This window comes from Hemibagrus wyckioides, linkage group LG25 (genome assembly GCF_019097595.1).
Source record: "Hemibagrus wyckioides isolate EC202008001 linkage group LG25, SWU_Hwy_1.0, whole genome shotgun sequence".
Lineage (NCBI taxonomy): Eukaryota > Metazoa > Chordata > Actinopteri > Siluriformes > Bagridae > Hemibagrus > Hemibagrus wyckioides.
In genome coordinates this window covers 17,300,599-17,325,766 of record NC_080734.1, presented here as the reverse complement: position 1 = coordinate 17,325,766, position 25,168 = coordinate 17,300,599, and the positions used below count along the sequence as shown (strand labels likewise).

Below are 25,168 nucleotides of genomic sequence, written 5' to 3'. Positions count from 1 at the left end.
CCGCCCTTTGCAGCTATAACAGCTTTAACTCTTCTGGGAAGGCTTTCCACAAGGTTTAGGAGTGTCTTTATGGGAATTTTTGACCATTCCTCTAGAAACGCATTTGTGAGGTCGGGCACTGATGTTGGACGAGAAGGTCTGGTTCGCAGTCTCTGCTCTAATTCACCCCAAAGGTGTTCTATCAGGTCCAAAATGTCTTGGTATACTGAAGTTCCTTTCACTGGAACTAAGTGGCCGAGCCCAACCCCTGAGTTAAATGATTTGGAGGGGTGTCCCAAAACTTTTGGCAATATAGTGTAGTTTAGTTATGTCTTGATCATAAAGTCTTATGATCGGCTTATTGTATCTGTCTGATAGCAGGAGATTTGATAGGAGCTTTGGCTATATTCACTTATATAGAATAGATAATGGGTGAATTTAATTTTTATTAAAGAAAAAAAAACACAAATCCGGACCCGGGTTTGACTCCTATGGATGACACCGATGGTTTCTGTTTTTTCCTGCCATTCAATAAGACCACCACAAAACTAAAAGAGTGTAAAGTTGTTTATTTATTTATTTATTTCTCTGACTGGTTGACATTATTCTGATATATGGCAAGAGGATATCCATTGAAATCTGACTAAAGGGCAGTCTATGTTAACTTAACTGATTCTCACCCCACATCACCAACATTTCCTATATTTAGAAACAAAAAAAAAGGTTTATGAGAGAGGCCATGTACTTTAATGTTTGTTTCAGAGCTGTGTAACAGATTTTCTCTCCAACTTTCAATCTACAACATTTACTTTTTCGCCGTAGAGGATCCAAGCAGAGGTTTGCTGGCATGACTGGCAGTTTATTGAAATTTCATGCCACCTACAGAAGCTTGTCATGTGTGGAAGAGTCATAGATGTAAGCTATGTGAAAGGGAATCTTTAGTAAAAATGCTTGTGACAGTCTGCAAACCGGATCCTGTTAGAGCTTTAAGCTTTAAACCATGTGAAAGCTGTTTAGATGCGAGGAACTCGATCATGGTGGAGACTATTCAATTGATTAGACATCCAATTGTAAACATCTAGCAAGGCAATTCAGGCAGTCATTATAAGGCAACATACCACACGGTTCAGGAGCGAGTTAGCCCATGGATTGACCATTTCTTTGGTATAGATTCACACACCAATTAACATACACCTGCTGTCCACTTTATTAGGAACACCTGCACATACACGCAGTTATCGAATCAGCCGATCACGTGGCAGCAGCACAACTGCACAAATATCATACAACGACAGGTCAAGAGATTAGACATGAAGATTGGAGGGGTCTTCATCTGCTCAGTTTGGGTAATTCTGTGCCTGTGACAGCTTCAGATTCTTGTTCTTGGCTGAAACCTGATGTAGTTTTCTGCTACTGTAGCTCATCCACCTCAAGGTTTGATGTTCAGTGCATGCTCAGAAGCTTTTCTGCTCCCCACACCTATACAGAGTGATTATTTTAGTGTGTTATGGTTAAGCTCACACTTTTACCCCATTCTGATGGTCGATGTGAACTGAAACTCGTGATCTGTATGTGTGTAATGTTTTGCATTGTGCTGCTGCCACATAACTGGCTGATTTGAATGTGTTTTATTTATATACCCTAATTTGTATGTGTGTATTTAAATCTCTATTTCTTCAAGTACATGGCCCCACAAACTAAATTGAGACTAAAGAAAGAAACACAACATGAGAAGACATTGAGCAAAGAAAACTGACAGAAATAAAACAAGTTCTTGGGCTTACAGTTTGCACAAAGCAGGTGTGTAGCTCATAAATCTCACTTAATTCTTCCTTTTAAGTGACTTCTTGTATTCTGGGCATGTCTGACTGCTAAATGTAGACATCCATACCCATTTACGTCTCAGACTGTTGCGTTCTCTCTCTGTAACGTGAATAAAGAGGGTCAGAGAGGGCTGTGTTCCAATAAGAGCTATGCAATAATGAGCCCAAGCTTTGTGCTCCCTGATGCTCTCTTAAGACCTCATTACAGAGATCTTTTCAAATACAAGTTATCTTTTCCTACTATTTGTACTATTTCTTAGAACAAAAAACTAAAATTCAACATATCAGTATTTCTTTTTTTGCGTGCAACACGACATAGCACTCTTTATAACAGTATCTGTCATCTGCCACAGTAGACACCATGTACATATAAAATATGTATATGTATATGTATATATATATATATATATATATATATATATATATATATATATATATAAACCTCTCATGCTGTCAAATGCAGTGACAAATACTAAGTAATTGCAACCAAACCCTCAAGCACCCACACATGTGCATGCATACATCTATACACACACACACACATAGAAGAATTTAGCAATAACACCATCTCAAAACAATACAAATCTAAGATTCGGAAACATCAGTTTGAGATATTTATTGCCATGTGTCCACAGAGACGAGACTCCGAATCTATCCGAAGGTGGATTTGAATCAATCCGACTGTGCATATTGAGAATCCCGAGGAACTAAAGCATGCTCTCTCAGCACATGCAGACATGCTGTCATGCTACTCTCTTCCCATTCTTGTCACTCTTCGCCCAGTCCCCCCTCCCAGGCAACAGAGATGACAAAATAAACTAACATTATTTCTAAACTGAGAAAGGATGGGAAAAAAAAAAAAAGAATTAGATATCTTGCTTTGTGCAAATGAATGCTTGGTAGGTAAAACCCCCCACCACCCCCTTTCCTGCCCTGGTTTGTGGAAGTGAGCTTAAACAAGCCGTACAAGGACACACAGACAAATACACACAAACAATTTCCAGGTAGTACACCATGCGCCATCCAGAGACTGGTCTCGAAGGTTATTCGTCTCATGGAACATCTCTCTCTAAAAATAATAATAACAACAACAAAAAAACACCGAATCAACAGGATACATCACACTGGAATATAAAAACGATAAAATATTTTATTAAAATAAAATGAACCCATGCTGAAAATAAGAGGATCTCCGGTATTTTTGACTCATGGGTAAGTTTTAAATCCCACAGCTAGTGTTGTGTGTTGTTTTATAGAATATATTAGTCCTTTGCTTCCAGCTTGTTTAACCTGTACAGCCTGTGTGTGTGTGTGTATACAACACCTCTGTGTGTGTGCGCTTGCGTCGTTCCCGTGTAGCCTGTACGCGCTCGGTGGCGATGAAGGCTGTCCAGAATGCTCTCGGCCAGTCGTCTCACATCGCAGTGAGTCTCAGGATGTGAACTCACCGCCTCCAGATGATGCAGTCCTCCTTCTTCTAACAGCATGCTGCAGTAACGTGCAGCTAGACACACACACACACACACACACACAGGATCTTATTACTAATATTTAAGGCAAGTAGAATATTTTCAATGTGAACATGTCATCATGAATGTTATTATTTTTAATACAGTATGGTCAGTAAATCAGACAATAAACTGTGTACAAATCCTTCTGTAATAATCACCAGAATGTAATTAAGCATGAACATGAAAAGTATGGCTTACATAAGTACAGCTTCTGGAGCACTTATATATTATTTAATGTTTGTTTTCTAGACTTATGTACTTTATGTATAGCTAATTATATCTCTTTGCTATTCTTTTTTTAACAGAATGTCTGCGTTCTCCCTCCATCTCTTCTTACTAGCTAGCATAACGCATCATTTGAAGTATTTTAGCGAATCACATGGCCAGAAATTAACTTCAGACTTGTTTAGGCAATGAAAATCTGTACAGATAAAGATTTGCTGGTGTGCTTCTCACCATTCTTGCTGCACACATGCTGCATGGCCCAAGCTGCCCACAGCTGAACTCCAGGAGTCTGGAAGCACTCCAGCAAGGGGAAGAAAGGGTTAAATGATCTACAAAACAAACAAACAAATAAAACACAGTCACAGTCTTACATGTTTTGCTTGGAGATCTAAGCAGCATGTCACACACAGAGAAAAGTGCATGTTTTATAAATACACTATATTGCCAAAAGTATTTGCTCACCTGCCTTGACTCGCATATGAACTTAAGTGACATCCCATTCCTAATCCATAGGGTTCAATATGACGTCGGTCCACCCTTTGCAGCTATAACAGCTTCAGCTCTTCTGGGAAGGCTGTCCACAAGGTTTAGGAGTGTGTTTATGGGAATTTTTGACCATTCTTCCAGAAGCGCATTTGTGAGGTCACACACTGATGTTGGACGAGAAGGCCTGGCTCTCAGTCTCCGCTCCAATTCATCCCAAAGGTGTTCTATCGGGTTGAGGTCAGGACTCTGTGCAGGCCAGTCAAGTTCATCCACACCAGACTCTGTCATCCATGTCTTTATGGACCTTGCTTTGTGCACTGGTGCACAGTCATGTTGGAAGAGGAAGGGGCCAGCTCCAAACTGTTCCCACAAAGTTGGGAGCATGGAATTGTCCAAAATGTCTTGGTATGCTGAAGCATTCAGAGTTCCTTTCACTGGAACTAAGGGGCCAAGCCCAGCTTTACACTTGGCACAATGCAGTCAGACAAGTACCGTTCTCCTGGCAACCGCCAAACCCAGACTCGTCCATCAGATTGCCAGATGGAGAAGCGCGATTCGTCACTCCAGAGAACGCGTCTCCACTGCTCTAGAGTCCAGTGGCGGCGTGCTTTACACCACTGCATCCGACGCTTTACATTGCACTTGGTGATGTATGGCTTGGATGCAGCTGCTCGGCCATGGAAACCCATTCCATGAAGCTCTCTGCGCACTGTTCTTGAGCTAATCTGAAGGCCACATGAAGTTTGGAGGTCTGTAGCGATTGACTCTGCAGAAAGTTGGCGACCTCTTCACACTATGTGCCTCAGCATCCGCTGACCCCGCTCCGTCAGTTTACGTGACCTACTACTTCGTGGTTGAGTTGCTGTCGTTCCCAAACACTTCCACGTTCTTATAATACAGCTGACAGTTGACTGTGGAATATTTAGGAGCGAGGAAATTTCACGACTGGATTTGTTGCACAGGTGGCATCCTATCACAGTTCCATGCTGGAATTCACTGAGCTCCTGAGAGCGACCAATTATTTCACAAATGTTTATAAAAACAGTCTGCATGCCTAGGTGCTTGATTTTATACACCTGTGGCCATGGAAGTGATTGGAACACCTGATTCTGATTATTTGGATGGGTGAGCGAATACTTTGCCAATATAGTGTATATATATATATATATACACACGTGTGTGTGTGTGTGTGTGTGTGTTTAACCTGTAGGCCACCATTTCACATTCAGGTGTGGGCCACTTCAGGATCGCAGAGTGCTGGAAAACAAAAACCACCAGATAAGTTCTCACATACAAGATAAATGACCCCCACACATCTGTCTTACATCAGACATCTCACACCTGATCCTTTCCTACCATGATTGGTCTGTGTGTAGACACTGAAAGATTTCAACCTGAATGGTGAAGCCAGATATGCAACATGTAAAACCATACACCAATCAGGCATAACATTATGACCACCTGCCTAATATTGTCTTAGTCCCATTTTGCTACCAAAACAGCCCTGACTCGGTGAGGCATGGACTCCACTAGGGCCCTGAAGGTGTGCTGTGGTATCTGGCACCACAGCAGATGCTCTGATCCAGTGGTCTAGCCATCACAATTCAGCCCTTGTCAAACTCGCTCAAATCCTTACGCTAGTCCATTTTTCCTGCTTCTAACACATCAACTTTGAGGACAAAATGTTCACTTGCTGCCTAATATATCCCACCCACTAACAGGTGCCATGATCATGTTATTCAACTTACTTATTCACCTGTCGGTGGTTATAATGTTATGCCTATATATATATATATGTACTACTCACAAAAAGTTAAGGATATTCAGCTTTCAGGTGAAATTTCAGGATGAACCTAAAATGCACTATAACCTTTACAGGTGAATTTAATTGACCTTCTCTACACTTTTGAATGCACATGTCCAACTGTTCAGTGTTTCAGTACTTTTTGCATAACTTGCTGCTCTCCAACAAGGTGTTTAATGGCAAAATTCACAACTGGTGGTCGATCCATGAATCGTCCATTAAATTTTCTGGTTCAATTAGAATTGGTATTTAAACAGTCCTCTTCATCATGCTGTTCACATTTTGACATCATGAGACCAAGACCACACCTAACAATTGATCAACAGTACCTCGCCATTGCGAGGCTTCAAACAGGATGTTCTCAGAGGGAAGTGGCCACTGAGCTTAGAGTGTCACAGAGTGACCAGACACTGGTGCGACAGAGATACTGAGAGACTGGAAGAGTCACAGAAAGGCATAGAAGTGGACGTCCTTTGGCCACATCCCACGTTGATGACCGCTTCATTGTGTACAGTGCCCTGCGGATCCGAATGATGAATGCCACTCAACTCCAGGCACATTTAAGGGAGGTGAGAAGTAAAGTGAAAGGTACAGTGACAAGCCAATACTACCTGAATAACATCATTAATCCAGTCATTGTGCCCCTGCATGAACAACACAGGCCTAATTTCATCTTCATGGACGACAATGCTCCAGCTCATTGAGGTCGCATCATTAGGGAACGGCTGCTGGAGGCTGGGGTACCTCAAATGGAGTGGCCTGCACTTTCTCCAGACCTGAATCCCATAGAAAACCTATGGGATCAGCTGAGTCACCGTGTAGAGGCTCGTAACCCTGCACCCAAGAACCTCAATGACCTGAGGGCCGCCCTTGGTGGAATGCCATGCCTCAGCAGACAATAAGTCGACTCGTGAACAGCATGAGACGTCGTTGTCAAGCTGTAATTGATGGTCAAGGGCACATGACAAATTATTGAGACATTGACATTTTTTGTTGTGGTATACCCACCACTGTTGGCTTTTGTTTCAATAAATTGTTTGAGATGAGGAAATCACCATTGCATGCTTCTACTTAAATGCCCTACTTTCATGATATAATATCACTGTAGCGTGTAGTAACTTTTTACTTTTTCCATAAATTTCACCCAAAAGCCAAATATCCTTAACTTATTGTGAGTAGTGTATATAGTGAGTAGTGTGTATATATATGTACATATACTTCCTCTGAGGCAGGAATGAGGGGAAAGACGTACCAGCTGCTCCAGCAGTGTGGTCCTGAGGGACAGGTCGAGCGTCCACACTGTCTCGCCCCGTGACGTGAGGTGGGCGAGGATCCCTGCAGCGAAGTAGCTAACCTCCACTTCAGGACTGTGCAACAGAGACCTGATATGATCCAGAAAGCCCTGTACCATCAGCTCGGCATGCAGCTCGCCCACTTCGGCTATGTTGTTCTGAATCACACACAAAATGGCACGTGTTAGACGGTTCTGACTTCTTATTAATCAGTCACGACAGTAGCTGAACTTTCATGAATGTTTCAAATCTTAAAGAAACAGAAATGGAAACTGGCAGCATCTGAGCAGTAATTAGGACTGTAAGCAGCTGTGTCCCGGCCACATGGGGACACGCTAAATAAAGCAAGCTATTAGCATAAGCCGTTTATGTTCTTCAGCTAAATGATGCTTCCTGTATTGAGCACAAGATGACTTTTCCTATTCAGTCCTTATCTGAGCCAAAGTAGGGACAGAATATAAAGAACTCCCTTCTCCTGATCAAATACAGCCAGTGTAGTATAATGTCTTTATACTGAGTGACACACACACACACACACACACAGTCTCTTACTTACCAGCAAGCCGAGGACCTTCTGCTGAATGGAAGACTCTGAAGGGAAGGACTGACGCACAACACACAGAGGACACCGGATTAACAGGAATCGATCCTTTTCTTTAAATTTGCCTTTGAATTTTATTCATTATTTTCCATATAAAAATCTCGACATGGACACACACACAAAGTAAGGAATAAAAAAGGAGTAAAACTCTATGAGCCATGCTTTGTGTTAAACCCCATCTGATAATTACATTCACATCCTGAAATGTTTTTTATTCCATCTCTCTTTGGAAAATGAGAAAACATTCCTTTCAACTGACAGAAATTTGCCTGTTCTTTGCCTGTTAAATTAGCTCCTGTTATTCTTTAGAAAGCTTTGAACAGTTGTTCCCTCTTTGGCCTCTCCCTAATTTTTATATTTCAATTATGTTTCAATTGAAACTAATATAATAAAAAATACAGCATGTCATGTTACACAACATGCTCGCTTGTGATAAAACGAATACAAAAACACTCAAACTAAAAGTCACAGAGTTAAAGAACACAGGTAAAGAGTATTTGCTGTCCTGAGAATACTCTGTTGGTAAAATATTCCCATGATAATGTGTCTTTGTGCATGCTAACTTAACAAGTGGAAGCTACAGTTAGTCTCGGTTTAATGCATGGTCTGTACTCTGTAGCCTAAAAAGTGCACACTATAACATATATAATATATTAAGGCCTTATTTTTTCATTTCAGACAAATTATAACTGAAACTAAAGACGCTCTTGGATTATAGTGGTGTGTGTGTGTGTGTGTACCTCCAGCACCCTGATAAAGAGCTCCAGGCCCTGGTTCTCTATAAAATGTCTGCAGGTGGTAGGCGACTCGTCTGTCAGGTTCCACAGGGCACTGAGTGTGAACTTCAGTGTGGCATCCACTGTGCCCTGACACGTCTTCTGACGCACAATGTGCAGGAGTTGCTAGAGAGAGAGAGAGAGAGAGAGAGAGGCAAGTAAATTAAGACATTATTGAGGATGTTAAAAACAAAGCAGGGTATTATTCATAGTTATTAAGTTGCCAGAACTAAAGATAGACCTATTAATACAGGGTTCTGGGTTCTGTCTCCCCGTGCCTTAATAACCATCAATCCTGGCTAAAGATTTCACCAGCGTCTTCCTGTCAGCTTTAGCCCTTCCACTAACTGGTTCAGCTTGAGCTGGTAGGTGTCTATTTTGGTGTTTTGCTTCCTGTTCCACTTCCACTGACACACACTTCAGATTTAAGTCAAGTTGTCTTTGTCACATATATACATTACTGTACAGTGAAATTCTTTTTTCGCATATCACATCCTTGGAGGTTGGGGTCAGAGCACAGGGTCAGCCCCTGGAGCAGGGTGGGTTGGGGGCCTTGCTCAAGGGCCCAATGGTGGCAGCTTGGTGGTGCTGGAGCTTGAACCCCAATCTTCCTGTTAATGACCCAGAGCCTTAACCACTTGAGCTACCACCGCCCCGGTGATTATCACACATCATGTCTTGGACTTTGTAATTATAAATATGAACTTATACGCAAATATTACATCTCGTCTTATTGAAACGTCCATCTTCTTCCCAGTATCAGACTCTAGTATGTCCTGCTACATCGCTTCATTCACGTTTCCTTCACAGTGTCATGTACCTCTTTTCTCCAACCGTGACAAACTGAATTATCGATATCTTTTTGTTTGTTCTGATTCGTCTAAATGCTCCTGTATACATCCTGTTTAAGCTGAGGAGTTCAGTGTGAGAATGGAGATGATTACGTTGCTTATTGTTCTCTGTGTAACTGCTGTTCCTGCTGCTTTCAGGTTCTCCTGCAACTCTTTTCCAGTGACTCCTCGCATCTGTCTTAACTTCCTTACCATTAATCTCAGCAGGTTGTGAGACTGTGAACAATTAGCTGTTTATTATTATTAGTAGCTGTAAATCTATCTAATATCATATCTATATTATTACAGGATTCAATATCCTCCTTCGTATTATGATGTAAATGGTAGTGTCAGGATCTTGGCACATTGCTTTAGCTCTTCCACATTTCAATTACATTTCTTCGCAGCAATTATATGTAGAACATGATTTATTTTAACATACCTTTTACGAACAAATACACAAAATATATGTATTTAATATAGTGTCTGATTTCTTTGTTTATGTTTAGGAAAGGTTTTTGTTCATATTTTGTAATTACATGTCAGTGTATAGTTTTGAATTTCTACACTAAAATATTTAACACTTTTTACCAGCACTCTGGTGTTCTGTTCCTCTAGTGGAATAGAAATCGACTAATTGATTTATTAATTGAAATGGATTACTTTTTGGTCGCAAGTCTGATATAAAATGAGTCAGGACTTGTGAGTGTGAGATGTGTTTTTCCTCTCTGTAGGATTACACAGAATTATAGTGGAAGAACTTTACATTTTAGACACTTATGAACTTGAGGCATCTCAGAGAGCAGAAATGGGTTTGATATCATCATTTACTTTGAAGATTTGGGTAAAAAATGAAATATTGCCACTAGAAGGCTAGCTAAAAACAGAACTACTTATAAAACACTACAAATTCTATAAAGGCCCGATTGTCAACTTTCATATGAGGCATTAATCACCACTGTGGAGTGTAACACGACAAAGAAGGCTGCCGAAATATTAATTTCCTCTTGCTGTATGTTTTCTACTAGTTTTAGACCCGTTTGAGCTCCTTTATGTGATTTTAAAGGACAGTTTAATGTCCCAGCACTCCATCATGCTTATACCATAATACACACTTCAGTCATCATCCTGCTTGGATACTAAGCACAAAAAAAACCCCTCCAACCTCATAGTCTGACCAAGACCAAGTTCACCTTATGCTACATCGATTCAGACGTGTCACTTTATGACCTGGACGTATGCGACCGTGTCTGAAGGATGCGACTAATAGATGTGGAGGAGTGCTCGATATTCACCTTCACTATATATAGCTCTGCTCCCAACTGCGCCGTTTGCTCAGTAGACAGCTGAGAGAAAAAGCCAGAAGAAAAGCAATAAATGTCAGATACAGAGAATGTTCACGGATAACAAGACTGAATCGTCAAAAAAATGGACCGGACCTCACTGTCTTTAGTGACTCACCTTAGCAGCCAGGATGGATATGATTGCCACGGCCATCCTCTGCATGTTCTGGTCTTCATGGTTACATAACCACTGCATGACCAACTTGGCAGCCTCAAACCTGAGAGAGAAACACACACACACACTATGTAAAGTACAATATTTAATCAGCCTTCCACGTCATCATTTAAAGAAAACAGCTTTTTTGCTTTTCCTGATATCATGTAATGGCTTTCCTCATTGCACATAATCCCGGGGTCATTGACCAGTAGATTGGGGTTTCAAGCCCAAGCACCGCCAAGCTGCCACTATTAGGCCCTTGAGCAAGGCCCCCAACCCACCCTGCTCCAGGGGCACTGCATCATGGCTGACCCTGTGCTCTGACCCCAGTCCCCAAGGATGGGATATGTAAAGAATGAATTTCACTGTGCAGTAATATATATATGTGACAAAGACTACTTAACTTAATTTAGAAGCAGAATTAGCACGGTTTATTACCCGGGGGTATGAAACCCTGTTTTGAAGCAGAATTAGCACGGCTTTTGTGTTTTTTTGTGTTTTCTTCAACTTCACCACACTGCGGCACAAAACGTGTGCGATTACGTCTCGTTACGACTCGATGCTAAGCAAACTGAACATCTTGTCTGTGCCTCATATCACATGATTTGTCCCAAAAATACTGTGTCTCGTGCTAGCATTGTGTTCGTTTTGAAAATAATAACGTGGAATGTTGATGGAAAATATGTTAATTGTGGTGAAAAGGAGACCCTAATAATAAATATTAATATTAATGAAATGATAATAATAATGATTTATTTTTATATTATATTTATATTTGAACAGAAAAGTCTGTTCAGGAAAAACTGGATGTGGAGCAAGTATTTAAGGAAGTGAATAAAAAATTTAACGGAAGCTGGATATCAATAACTACCTCGTCAAATGTGTGACAAATTTAAAAAAAGCCAAACAAGATATTCCAAATTTTTCTATCTGTGAAAGATAACAAATCATGACTACATTTTATTCCTAATTATTAAAAAATCCAGCCTTTTTTCCTCTCACTAATGTGAAAGAGTGAGCCAAGGCGATATTTACAGCTGTTGTGCTTGAAATGTATTAAATCCTGGTACACAAATATGCAGATGTTAAATACACCAGCTTATGAATCCTCAGAACCCTGGGTAAAATATGAGCAGTGCGAACCCAGGATTCTGTTCCCCGGAGTTTCTCATCACCCATGGGAACTAGTTGAAGTGTGAAAAGACTTAAATACTGAGAAACTGGATTCATTTCCTGAGTCGGTGATAAAGTGCTTAGCTGTAGACGGACCTGTTGAAGGGAACTTCCTGCAGAATCCGGTCACTACAGAGAGACAGCAGGCAGTTCTTCTGCAACTGCGGGAACAAAATATGAGGAAGCAATTATTTCACACAATAGAGAGTAATTTTGTAAAGAGGAAGGAACGTGAGGAAGTCAGAAATATCACAGGTAACATGGAGCACGTGTTTGTGAATGTGACTGATGCGTGTCGTTGTAGTAATTAACATGGAATTGACAGACTTTTGATGGGGAAACTGTTACTACTGTAAACACAGTGTGTGCCTTTTGTTATGTGTGTGAAGTGTGTACGCTAGACCGTACCGCACTAGTGAATATCTGTGTGTGTGGGTGTGTGTGTGTGTGATGGATCTTGAAGTGAATCCGTGCTATAATGATACCAATGAAATACCAACCTACCACTGAGTTATAATATTTTGAATCTAATGTGTTCTGTAAATAAAAAGATCAAGAATGAAAAGGCTTAGGGCCACTCGATTATTAAGAATAGTTTTGATCAAATAAATCTGTCCAGGGGCGTCAATGGAAGGTATTTCACTCATAAAAGCATCGCTGACTGCAAATAACCGTGAGATTATCCCTGCATCCGAGCGTACCTGTTGGTGATTCGGGAAGGTCTTCATGGCTTCTAGTAGCAGCTGTGTGACTTGACCCAAGAGCCTTACGGGCATCCCGAACGCCAGGTCCTGTTTGGTGAGGTTAAAGACACAGGCACTGGCTGCCAGCTGCACATTCAGAGTGTTGGGGTGGTTCTTCATCCCTAAGGCTACCAGCTGAATAAATAGAAAATAAAAATAATAAGAGGAGAAAGGAAAGAGGGTCCGGGACGTACAGCAGAGTGGGCGAATAAAAGACGAATATCATATTAATGTGAAGGTCATTACAAAAGAAAGAATTGAGGGATGGTTTTTTTTTTTAAAAAAGCAAGTAGAACAAAAGAGCAAAAGCGAGAACAAGCGAGAATAAAGAAAACAGAAAGCATCATTGTGTGTAGCGGAGAGTGGAGCGATAGGGGGAATGAGTGACCCGTGATTCATCAGAGGGGTGACTATCTGTGTTTAGATTAAAGTAGAGCTCTGGGAGTGTGTGGGACGAGCAGAGTGAGGGGGAAGAAGACGAAGCGAGGGTTGATTGCGCACGTACTTTGAGAATGTCAGGCCGAGCTTTCTCCATCACGTGTGTGTGGCTGAAAAGATGGAAGAGGGCCTCCCGAACAAAGCCTTCCCTCTCGCTGTAGCGCCTCAGAGCCTCGCAGATCTGAGTCTCATTGGCCTCACCAGTCACCTGCACACACACACACACACCCAGGGGGGATTATATTAAATAAAGATATCTTCTTAAAAAAAAAACAAAAAAACATCAAGATTCGAACAGATCACAATGTACTGTCAGATGTCTAAAGGTTCTTATAATTTCAATACAGAATTCAAATGAACTATTGGTTCATTTTTTATAAACGTGTAACCATCCATCCATCCATTTTCTATACCCGCTTTATCCCTAATTAGGGTCACGGGGATCCTATCCCAGCACACATTGGGCGAAAGGCAGGGGTACACCCTGGACAGGTCACCAGTCCATCACAGGGCCACACATATAGATAGACAACCACACACACACACACACACACACACACACTCACTCCTATGGGCAATTTAGAATCACCAATCAACCTAAAGTACATGTTTTTGGACTGTGGGAGGAAACGGAATACCTGGAGTAAACCCACGCTGTTCGAGTCCCGGACCTTCTTGCTGTGAGGCAACAGTGCTAACTACTAAGCTGCCCTAAATGCCCTAACCATATATGGTTGAATATAAAAGCATTATTATATTATAAAATTGCAATAGGGAAATTATGTAGGTATAAGTAAATAAATAATTTTTTTTACTGGAAATCAAGCTTCACATCATCCCATGATTGATTATTTCGCTAGAAGAGCATTCCATGTTGTGTTTTGCATCTTACAGCTATATATTTATTTAACACTTTTCATCGTGGGAAAGTTAGTCTCACAAGATTAAGCGATAGTCTGGCTTTTGTCAGAAAGAGAAAAAAAAAAAAACAGGAAGCCCTGAGGTCTTCCTCATGTGAGAAGAATGTGACTCAATGTTTCATTTTCTGTGTGTGATGGAGCTGCTGACCTTTAATGTGCCCTCTCCAGACAGAAACTCAGAGAAGCCAGCATCGGTGGCAAGCAGGCCAACGAACGTCATCCCAGGCCTCTCCTCGACAAAAGCCCGGACGGCTGCGTCGCTCACCTGCTTCCGGCCTGACAGGTCCAGAGACACCAGCACAGGCAGGATGCCCGGGGTTTCCAGTAGCTGCCAGGCCACGTCTGACATGAACTGCTTGTCATCGGAGATGTCCAGATGCTGCAGACCTTCCAACTAAAAAACAAAAAAGAGGGTGAGAAGGGTTAGAAAGTGAAGCTAGTGCATGTGAAAGAAGAAAGAATATGGAAAGTTTCACCTCAGAGACATTTTTCACCTCAGAGACATTTTTGAGGCATTTTCTCAGTTCTGCTTATCAGTTTAGCAAAACTTTACCAAACTGCAGATTCTGTACAGTAATCGCAGTGCCTTGCATAAATATTTACGCCCTTTGAACTTTTGTAGAGTTACAACTCAAACTGACCTAAGCCCTATTTGGACAGGAATAAGTTTTCATGGTCTGTTCGTACTCTAAAGGTTTTACTTCTCCATGTCTGTTTTATTCTGTCCTGCTGTGAGGAAATTACAGGCCCAGTTACTGACTGTTGTTCACCGAACTCGGAGGTCATGTGATCTTTCTAGTCGAAGACACAGGTCCATGATTTCTCTACAGATTTCGCCTCATGTTGGAAAAAGGACTAGCCTGCTAATACTTGCCATGTTTAGTCTCCAAGTTGATCAGTGAACCTCACGAAGATATTAAACACTTCCCAAACCGTGAGAGGAAAATTGAGGCACTAAAATTTACTTGGCATACTTGACATACACTTGGTCTGTACGGTAAAATCCTGACCACTCGTGCTACCTGGGAAAGCTCCATCATGAGGAGAATTCTGGGAAAGATCCTTAAGGCTGATTAACAAAGACATTATAATGGCAACTAAAAGTATAGAGTATTGCACATTATACTCACAGCTTTCTATAAATAATTAGCTGTTAAATGTCGATGAATGAATCCTGTAAATGATGTAAATGATTGTTTATTTCACAATGCTAATCACTTACAGTTATCAATTCATCAGCATTTAAAATCAGGTATTTAAGGGACTAAGGAACATCTGGATTCAAACAAGTTATAACCCACAAAAAACTCACTCTTTCCATTGCAGTCTGCATGCAAGAGAATGAATGCATAGGAGGCAGAAATCCTCTGATAAACTAATCCCATTGGAATAGGGCTTATTAAGGGGATTAGGGATACTTTATAAGGGATTTTTAATCATTTGGCTTCAATTTCTTTGCACATCTGGATCCTGATGTTTTGATGGTTTCCAGACTATATAAATGTTGCCTACACTGTTTTTTCCCAACATATAATTCCATTCAATTCCATTCCCCAGGTCGTGGAACAAAATGCTTGCTTTTGCAGTTTTTTTTTCAACATTTCTGATGCAGCTTATAGAGTGTTTTATCCTTTTATTGCAGAAAACTAATATGTCTAATTGGTGAAATCGCAAGCCCAGGATTCTTCTTTGAGAAGGTATGTAATGACTTTTTGTGAGAGCTGTGCTTATGTTCTCATGTGAATGGAGGAGGGCTTTGGCTGAATGTGTATTGTGATTGGAAAAACACAAAATCCCAGAGAGTCTGGTGCGCGTGTGTGTGCGTGTGAAAACTTCAGCAACTTGCAGTTTGTTAAGCTGACCTGACTGAGAACGTGCAGCAGTTGTTTGGAGCTCATCTCTAGCCGTTTGAGCTGGTGCATGGTGAGGTAGCGCAGCCTGTCCTTGCATTTCAGCAGTGGTGTCAGGTTGGTTACCGATGTGTTTGAGATGTCCAGGCTCTCCAGACGTGGCAGTGAGCACACATCAACCAGCCCTGAGTCATAGAAATCCACGTTGGACACGCTGAGAGATCGCAGGCCCTGAAGCGAGCTGAAGCAGCGGCCGCTTGACTCCTCCAGCGAGGACATGCTCAGGCCGTTGAGCACGAGCCTCTGCAGGCTCTCGCGTGCCTCCTTGCTGCCCGAGAGGCAGCGCAGGATGTCGGTGATGGTGAGGTCTGCGTTGACCCGAGAAGCATCAAGCTCCAGCAGCCGGTGCAGGCAGAGAGCACGCTCAAAAGCCTCGGCTGAGATGCGGGCTGTACGGATGCAGGCGCGACGCAGACGGAGCTGCCGACTGTTGCGGAAAATCCCCACAGTGCTGTCGTTCAGCAGGCCTGGAAAAAGGAACAGACAGGTTTTAACGGTGTTTACTGCTCAGCATGAAGCTATTAAAATTCACTACCTTCTTCAGAATCGTCTTTATGCAAAAGTGGTGCCGTTTTTAGACTTTAATTTAGAAATGAATAGTAAAGCGTGAATTGACCATCTGCTAGAGCAGCCAGCTCTAACAATCTTCACAAACATAACTAAAGATGACTAATAATTAGGAGCATTAATGTAGAAAACAACCCTTAGCACAAAAAGGGACTTAAAAAAAATAAAAATCTTTTAGGAGAATTCAGTTGTGCTCACCCTGTGTGGCCATCTTGCGGAGCAGCTGGTCAGCCAGCTCCTGAGGGAAGACCACAAGATCACGGAGACACAGTGAGCCATCGCCCTGCTTCACACAGAACCACTCCAGTCTGGAGCTCACCAGCGACAGGCACATGTCGGTGAGAGACGCCGGAGACGCCTCATCCTGAAACAAACACACAGCAGCATGTCACAGGCCGCTTCTTCATACCAATGAAGACAAATTTCAAGCAATTTTATACAAGAGGAAACAAATGACTGTGCTGAAAAATGACATACATGCAAAAACACGCATGATTTTATTGTTATTAGGCAATAGTGAGAATGTGTCATGTCATGATAAAATGTCTAAATACATTTTTTATTACACCACAAGCCACAACCTATTCAGATGAATGCAAAAAAAGATATCCAGTCGCATTAAAAACCACAGAGAGCATTTGAGGTGTAGAGTGATTGCTCAACTAGGCTGTTTTTTTGTGTCAGTATTGCAAAAGCAGACACTGGCATCATGACTGCGCAACCCTGGCTTATAATCTACAACACTTTTACCAGTGGTACAAATGAAGTCTGCAATCTTAGGAAGCAGAGATATCCTGAATTTTCATTAAATGTCCGAATGTCACTGGTGAGAGGTCAGTGGTCAGGGGTGAGACACTCATTGAGTCATTGATTTAAAACTAGCTTTGTTAGAAGACCAATGAGTGTCTATAGCAAGGAAGACCACTGATGAGAGGCTTGATATAGTAAAGATTTCTGAGGATATTTTCTAGTTTTCGAGTTTAAATTTGTTTTATTCTACTGCCAAAGTTTTGCCAAAATTATTTGCCGATTTGAAATTAGGTATAAATAATCTCATATTACTCATATTGAAGTTGCCTATATTCAAGATATACCCAGATGTAGGCAATTCAGTTGAGTTAAAGGTTGTCAAAAATCAATGTTCTTAATCTGATCTTGCTTCCCAGTGCCTTAAGGAGAAGTGCTTCAACAAGCAGCTCCAGGTCTCTATCTGTAGCTCAAGTTTTTTCTGCCAGCTTCTCCAGTTTCCTCTTAAATCTCAAAAATATGTAGTGGATCATTTAGCAAAATGTCACTTTATATACAAAACCAGTGTTCATTTCCATGGTCTATGTAGAATTTTGGGACATCTTGTACTTTATCAAAACATTAATTAATCAAACTAGAAGACCAATGTGTGTCTACAGCATTACAAGACCACTAGTGAGAGGTCAGTGGTCAGGGAAGAAACACAATGAGGATATACTATTTTGCCAAAAGTTTTGGGACACCCCTCCAAATCATTGAATTCAGGTGTCGTTGTTCACGGGTTAGGCTCGGCCCCTTAGTTCCAGTGAAAGGAACTCTTAATGCTTCAGCTTCATACCAAGACATTTTGGACAATTTCATGCTCCCAACTTTGTGGGAACAGTTTGGGGATGACCCCTTCCTGTTCCAACATGACTGTACACCAGTGCAAAAAGCAAGGTCCATAAAGACATGGATGATCGAGTTTGGTGTGGAGGAACTTCACAGAGTCCTGACCTCAACCTGATAGAACACCTTTGGGATGAATTAGAGCGGCGACAGCGAGCCAGACCTGCTCGTCCAACATCAGTGCCTGACCTCACAAATGCACTTCTAGAGGAATGGTCAAAAATTCCCATAAACACCTTGTGGAAAGCCTTCCCAGAAGAGTTGAAGCTGTTATAGCTGCAAAGGGCGGGACAACTCCATATTACATTCATGTGCATGTAAAGGCAGACGTCCAAGTTTTGACCTGGTTCGCAGTCTCCGCTCTAATCCATCCCAAAGGTGTTCTATGGGGTTGAGGTCAGGACTCTGTGCAGGACAGTCAAGTTCCTCCACACCAAACTCTCTCATGGATGAGAGTCTTTATGGACCTTGCTTTGTGCACTGGTGTGCAGTCATGTTGGAACAGGAAGGGGTCATCCCCAAACTGTTCCCACAAAGTTGGGAGCATGGAATTGTCCAAAATGTCTTGGCATGAAGCTGAAGCATTAAGAGTTCCTTTCACTGGAACTAAGGGGCCGAGCCCAACCCCTGAATTCAATGATTTGGAGGGGTGTCCCAAAATTTGTCAATACAGTGTATTGACAAATTAGTTTTGTCAGTTTGTCATATCAGTCATTTCAAAGTATCTTCTTTAAAGGATCAATATATGCCTATAGCAAGAAAGAAGACACTGGTCAGATATAAGATATATTAAAGCTTTCTCTATCTGTCTCATCGTTGATTATAAAAGAGGGTGTAGATGTTGATCTTTAAGGCTGTATTTCTGACATTTTGACATTTGAAATCATCAAGACACCTAGTTGTAGTTGAATGTCATGTATCTGAGCTGTCATGCTCCAGGGATGGAGGAGATCATCAGGAAAAGATCCTTCAGTTTCAGCAGAGCTGGATATTAAAGTATCGCTTACTCAACACATTCTTACCATCATGATGCAGCAAGTATGTGATCCAGAAGCACGAACAAGGTCCCAAACCCCCCCACAGTAACCCGGGTTAATCCCACTAGTTTGGTTAGTTTAGCTAGTTAAGTTTAGCTAGATCTTAACTAGCGATCGCCTCCCATGGGGAAAACAACAAACTGGGTTAAAATAGTTCTCTAGAACAGAGAGCGTGTAATCCTTAAGAAGCGCCATCTTCTTTCCGTCCAGAACATATTTCCCCACGCCTGTTTCTGCACACACCGCGGCCAGGTGTGTATATTATTGTTGAAATAAGCACCGTTAAATTAACATATTTTTATATTTGTTCGACTAAAAAAAACAGGCTTGTGCCTCGACAAGTAAACAAGGTCATAACACGGGATAATAATCGCAATTGGACGGAGGCGGGACGGTACGGAAAGCCTTTAGTATCAGTTCGAGTCGAGTTCCAAAAAATGTACTTTATTACTATCTAGGCGCCCTAAGTAGGGTGTGACGTAACGGCGCTCACGCGCTGTCGAAGTACACTTAGAGTTCTAAACCAAGCTTTTTAACAGCAGCCCTGTGAGAGCAGGAAAAGACGGTGTGTTGTAGCGCCGGGTGTTTCAGTGTTCAAACTCTTTCTGTTAATATCCTTTTTTTTTAAATATTGTATTTTATTACTAACATTTTAATCATTTTTGGTGTTTATATTTAGCCTCCCTTGTCCTGCTGTAAAGTTTATTTTGATTTTTTTTTAAACTTTACTAGCAGTGACCAAGGTCACGCGCTTAGATGCACTCATTCGCACGTGCGCTCTCAAAGCCGTGTAAAGGATCCCAGGTTTGTCCAAAATGGCAGGATTGATTAATTTTGAAGACGAGAAAGAAGTGAAAGAGTTCCTAGACAATCTGGGAGTGGAGTATAGCTATCAGTGCTACAAGGAGAAAGACCCTGAAGGTACTGTAGTGTGAAGCTGAGAGCTGTCCCACACATACAGTGCTGAATATAATGGACATTCAGGATATTGTTGTTTATTTTTCCTCCTCACTGTAATGTTTACTTTTATTTGTCAGGTTGCCATAGGTTGGCAGATTATTTGGAAGGGGTGAAGAAGAACTACACTCAGGCTGCTCAGGTCCTCAAGCACACCTGTGAGAATTACAGTCACAGTGAGAGCTGCTACAAGCTCGGGGCCTACCATATCACGGGCAAAGGTCAGACTCTTCATTAGGCATGATTGTTTTGGAAGTCTCCATTTGTACACATCTTGACACCGAGATGTAAAATGCTGACTAAAGAAAAAGGCTTAAACAGTGAGGTTTGAAGGACATCTAGGACTCACCCCCATATCAGTCCACCACTGGTTCAGCCTGCCCCTTGGTCATGGTTCATACTGGAGCCCTATCCTATTTGATAGAGGATTTCTGCCCAGGGACGTCAAATGTAAAATAAATTCCACAGACAATATGGATTTGTTTCATGAACATTTTTTTTTGGAAAGCTATAAAGCTTTCTGTTCTTGAACATACACACTATATTGCCAAAAGTTTTGGGGACACCCCTCCAAATCATTGAATTCAGGGGTTGTTCTCATCCCATTAGTTCCAGTGAAAGGAACTCTTAATGCTTCAGCTTACCAAGACATTTTGGACAATTTCATGCTCCCAAATTTGTGGGAACAGTTTGGGGATGACCGCTTCCTGTTCCAACATGACTGTACACCAGTGCACAAAGCAAGGTCTATAAAGACATGGATGAGTGAGTTTGGTGTGGAGGAAATTGACTGGCCTGCACAGAGTCCTGACCTCAACCCTATAGAACACCTTTGGGATGAATTAGAGCGGAGACTGTGAGCCAGGCCTTTTCGTCCAACATCAGTGCCTGACCTCACAAATGCTCTTCTAGAGGAATGGTCAAAAATTCCCATAAACACACTCCTAACCCTTGTGGAAAGCCTTCCCAGAAGAGCTGAAGCTGTTATAGCTGCAAAGGGTGGGACAACTCCATATTACATTCATGTGCATGTAAAGGCAGATGTCCCAAAACTTTTGGCAATACAGTGTATCATATCTAAGTTGTCCTCTATCCTCGGACCATACATGTAATAATTTGGATAATGTGGGTTGTGATCTAATCAGAAAATCATGTGGCTGCAGTGCAGTACAAAAAAAATCATGCAGAAATGAAGAAAAAGTGTGATCTCTGTGACTTTAAACGTGTCGTGCTGATGGTAGCAGACTGGCTGATTTGAGTATTTCAGAAATCTCCTGGGATTTTCACAGAACACCAGTCCCTAGAGTATATACAGAATGATGCAAAATCATTGAGTGAACCAAAAAGTCTGTGGATGGAAACACCTGGCTGATAAGAGGTCAAAGGAACTGCTAGGAAGTCTATAGCAAGTCATATAATCACTCTTTCTGTATAACTGTGGTGACCAGAAAAGCATCTCAGCATACACAAAAACATCAAACCAGGCTCGAGAGGGTTCACTGCATGGTCCTACACATCTAACATACTGTTAATGATGCTTGTATTTTGCTATTGGTTCTAGCATGGGCTTTGAGGTGGATGAAATGCAACAGCAGAAGACTTTTATAGGCTCAAGCCCAAAAAAAATTAAAAAAAAAAATCACCTGGTCATCTGTCCAGTTTGTGTGAGTCTGTGCTCATGATGGCCTCAGATTCCTGTTCAGAAGTGGAACCTGATGTGGTCTTCTGCTGTTATTGCACATCTAACTCAAGGTTCGAGATGTTGTATATGTTGAGATGCTTTCCTGTTTAGCACAGTTGCCAAGAGTGAATTACTATAACTTCCTGTCAATTCAGACCAGTCTGCTTATCATTCTCCTCTGATCTCTATCATCAACTAGGAGTTTCAGCATGCAGACCCTTGGCTCACAGGATTTTTTTTTTGACTCCCTGCCACACTTAAAGTCACTAAGATCACATTTTGTCTTCACTCTGAAACCTGTCTGCATGATTTTCTGCATTGTGCTGCGGCCATGTTTGGCTGATTACATAATTGCATGAATTTGCAGATGTTCCTAATAAAATGCACAAGGAGCGTATATGTATTTATTTATTGTGACCAAGAACATAAAAGCCTACAAAATAGTTCACAAAGAACGCTTAGAAAAAAATTTATCCTGATTTTGCTGCTTATTAAATAACACCCCTCTGTTAACAGCTAACTCTGCATACATCACCTTTTGTTTGCCGAACCAGGTGGGGTGACCGAGTGTCTAAAGAGTGCCTACTCCTGCTTTCTCAAGGCCTGTAATGCCAACGGAAAGAAGTCAGTGGATGCATGCCACAACGTGGGCTTGCTGGCCCATGACGGTCGAGCCTTAGAGGGTGGTCCAGACCCCGTTGCAGCTCGTCAGTACTATAAGAAAGCCTGTGAGGGAGGATTTGCTCCTAGCTGTTTCAATTTAAGCGCCCTGTACATCCAGGGCTCAGCAGAAGTGAACAAGAACATGTCCGAGGCTTTAAAGTATGCAGTGCGCTCCTGCGATCTGGGCCACGTTTGGGGCTGCGCCAATGCCAGCCGCATGTACAAACTGGGAGACGGCACCGAGAAGGATGAGCAGAGAGCAGAGGAGCTGAAGAACAGAGCAAAAGAACTTCACGGGCAACAGAAAGAGCAGCAGCTGAAGTTCGGAGAGTGAGAGAGAGAAAATGTGACAGATTTAGTGTGATATTTGGATTCTCAGTGTTGTACTGAGCACTAGACCAGCTGTCGGAGTGTGTGAGTGATGGAGCTGCGTAATGTGTGTACTGTATTGGGGCCTGATTAATAACTTGGGGCATTAATAAGAATTGTATTTGATTGCAAACTCATCTTGATGTGTATCAGCATGTGGACATGTGACAAAACTTTCCATTTGTAAATCTGTGTTAAAAGTATTAGAGTTCTATGGTAATAAAAGTATTAAATGTGTTAATGAACAAACACAGCATGTATGTTTATAGTGAACTTGATACAGCAGCTCTCATCATTTTTACAACATCCAAAGTATCCTAATATGACGATACGTTCAGCTTCAATACAATTCCTAGTCAAATATATACGAGTTCTTAAGGTCACCTGTGTCTTTGCGTCATAGACCCAATGGCATTACGCTGATTTGCTGATCTAATCGAATCTAGTGAGTCATATTCCGTGCTTGTTAATGTTACGTCCTCTCTTAACCAGGAAATATTCTTCTAATTGTCACTGCATTATCATCAATCTTTATCACTCTAAGATGAAAATAATATGGTTTTCCAAATTACCTGCTTGTTTTCTGGATACAATGATAGTCTCTGTGCCACGAAATATAATTCCTCCACACTCACTTCTCAGCTCAGAGGTCTTCTAGCCCAGTGCTTCTCAAACCCTTTCGTATCCTAAGTCCTTTTAACTGTAAAATAATGATGTTAGATAATATTTATCTTTTAATCTCTCTTAAGTTTCAGTCAACAGACAACATTAGGTGTGCGCTGACATTGTCTCAGTGCTTGGATCCCCAATTATTAGATGGATGGATAGATAGACACTTTATTTATCCCAATATCCTTGATTATGTAGGTTGTGATTTTGACCACTGTAACATCAAAAATTACAGGGCCATTAACTATACCTCACGGACCCCTAGAGATCCCCAGACCCCACTTTGAGTACGACAGTATTATTTAACAGGCTTCTAACCCTACAGGAGGTTCTTCAGGAACAGGGCTGGAAACCTGTACTGTATTATGTGACTGATACAGCTGCAGTGCAGCACAGACACCAGCAGGGGGAGCTAAGCGCTAACTAATTTGCTCATAAAAAGACAATTTAGGACAATAAACACGGCTCCCGGTTCTCAGGGATGCTGCGTATTTTTTTTAGTTTGCGTTTAAGATTTAAAACGATCTTATATTTTGTTTCCGTTTTCCTTTATTTTATGCGTGAAGAGTCAGGGTTGTAATTCCGCTCGCGCTATCAAGCAGTCAGGCCGGGCCTGTTAACGCGCCCTGTGTGTATGCATGCACGCACACGCGCGCGCATACACACAGGGCGCGTTAACACACACACACACACACACACACATACACACATACACAAGCGACACCTTCGCATGCGTTTTCTTTTCTGTAAGCTTTGCAGGAAGCGCGTGGACCGAAAGGCAGCCGCCCGAAGCTCCGCCCACCCCCCGTCCCCGCAGTTCAAACAGCACGACTGCCCGTTCAGTCCACTTGTCTTTAGCCGGACTGTAATAGGATTTTGTTTGTGTCCAGATCCACCACGGGAGCACGAACCTCACCACCGGGGCAGGAGGTAAAGTTTGCATGGTATTTTTTTTTCGTTTGTTTTCAGAAAGCTGTGCCTTGATGCCCAGGAGCTCGTATTCCGTGCTAGCTCCTAAAGCTAACAGAGCTAGCAAAGCACTTAAATCCAGCTGAACCAGGCTCGTGCATGGTCCTTTCACATCTAAAATACTCATTATGATGCTTTTATTCTGCTGTACCTTCTAGCATGGGCTTCGTTTACAGCTAGCTCTTGTAAACAACAGCACTTTTTAATTCCCCAAGACGTGGTCAACGCTGCTTCTTTCACTGAATATTAGTCTAATCGAATGTGTGCATGTGTGCATCTGCCGTTAGTTGGTGTTTTTGGTGGTGTGAAATGTCCCTCCCTAGGATTTAAGGGTGTGTGTGTGTGTGTGTGTGTGTGTATGCTCACAACAACAATACGGATTGAGAGAGTTCTATACGCATACAGCCAACTTTAAATAACGCCCTCGTGCAAAATGCACCACTCCCTAAATTTAACTTACAAATCACTCGAATTGCACGTGAGCTGCTGCTCGACTAGCTCGAGACGGGGCATCATTAAGCAGGGATGTTTTAACAAGGGCGCTAATCGTCCACCATGAAGGCCCATCACGCCCTCTGTGATAGATGGCATGCACAGAGCTTCACTGCTG

The 25,168-nt window shown here is 41.9% G+C and overlaps 3 protein-coding genes across 5 annotated transcripts in view; 2 read left to right on the top strand and 1 right to left on the bottom strand.

Moving 5' to 3' along the window:
- Positions 1 to 533: 533 nt before the first annotated feature.
- Positions 534 to 19,669, bottom strand: zyg11 (zyg-11 family member, cell cycle regulator). Its single transcript, XM_058379131.1, has 16 exons — positions 19,236 to 19,669; positions 16,777 to 16,942; positions 15,964 to 16,478; positions 14,250 to 14,495; positions 13,249 to 13,389; positions 12,702 to 12,878; positions 12,097 to 12,161; positions 10,789 to 10,888; positions 10,623 to 10,673; positions 8,462 to 8,623; positions 7,677 to 7,724; positions 7,081 to 7,278; positions 5,229 to 5,281; positions 3,770 to 3,867; positions 3,127 to 3,306; positions 534 to 2,871 (listed from the first exon to the last, which is right to left on the bottom strand). The coding sequence occupies exons 1-16, from the start codon at positions 19,239 to 19,241 to the stop codon at positions 2,855 to 2,857; spliced, it is 2,223 nt and encodes a 740-aa protein (XP_058235114.1). The 5' UTR covers positions 19,242 to 19,669; the 3' UTR covers positions 534 to 2,854.
- A 113-nt stretch (positions 19,670 to 19,782) lies between these two features.
- Positions 19,783 to 23,153, top strand: LOC131345930 (cytochrome c oxidase assembly factor 7). Its single transcript, XM_058379133.1, has 3 exons — positions 19,783 to 20,171; positions 20,288 to 20,428; positions 22,443 to 23,153. The coding sequence occupies exons 1-3, from the start codon at positions 20,066 to 20,068 to the stop codon at positions 22,883 to 22,885; spliced, it is 690 nt and encodes a 229-aa protein (XP_058235116.1). The 5' UTR covers positions 19,783 to 20,065; the 3' UTR covers positions 22,886 to 23,153.
- A 1,123-nt stretch (positions 23,154 to 24,276) lies between these two features.
- Positions 24,277 to 25,168, top strand: part of ralgps2 (Ral GEF with PH domain and SH3 binding motif 2) — a 127,738-nt gene continuing 126,846 nt past the window's right edge. For 2 of the 3 annotated variants that reach the window (XM_058379429.1, XM_058379428.1), the window contains exon 1: positions 24,277 to 24,519. In XM_058379429.1, coding sequence (XP_058235412.1) covers positions 24,320 to 24,519 — 200 coding nt within the window. In that variant the 5' untranslated portion in view covers positions 24,277 to 24,319. The remainder of the gene's footprint in view (positions 24,520 to 25,168) is intronic. The other variant, XM_058379430.1, reaches the window with a different exon arrangement.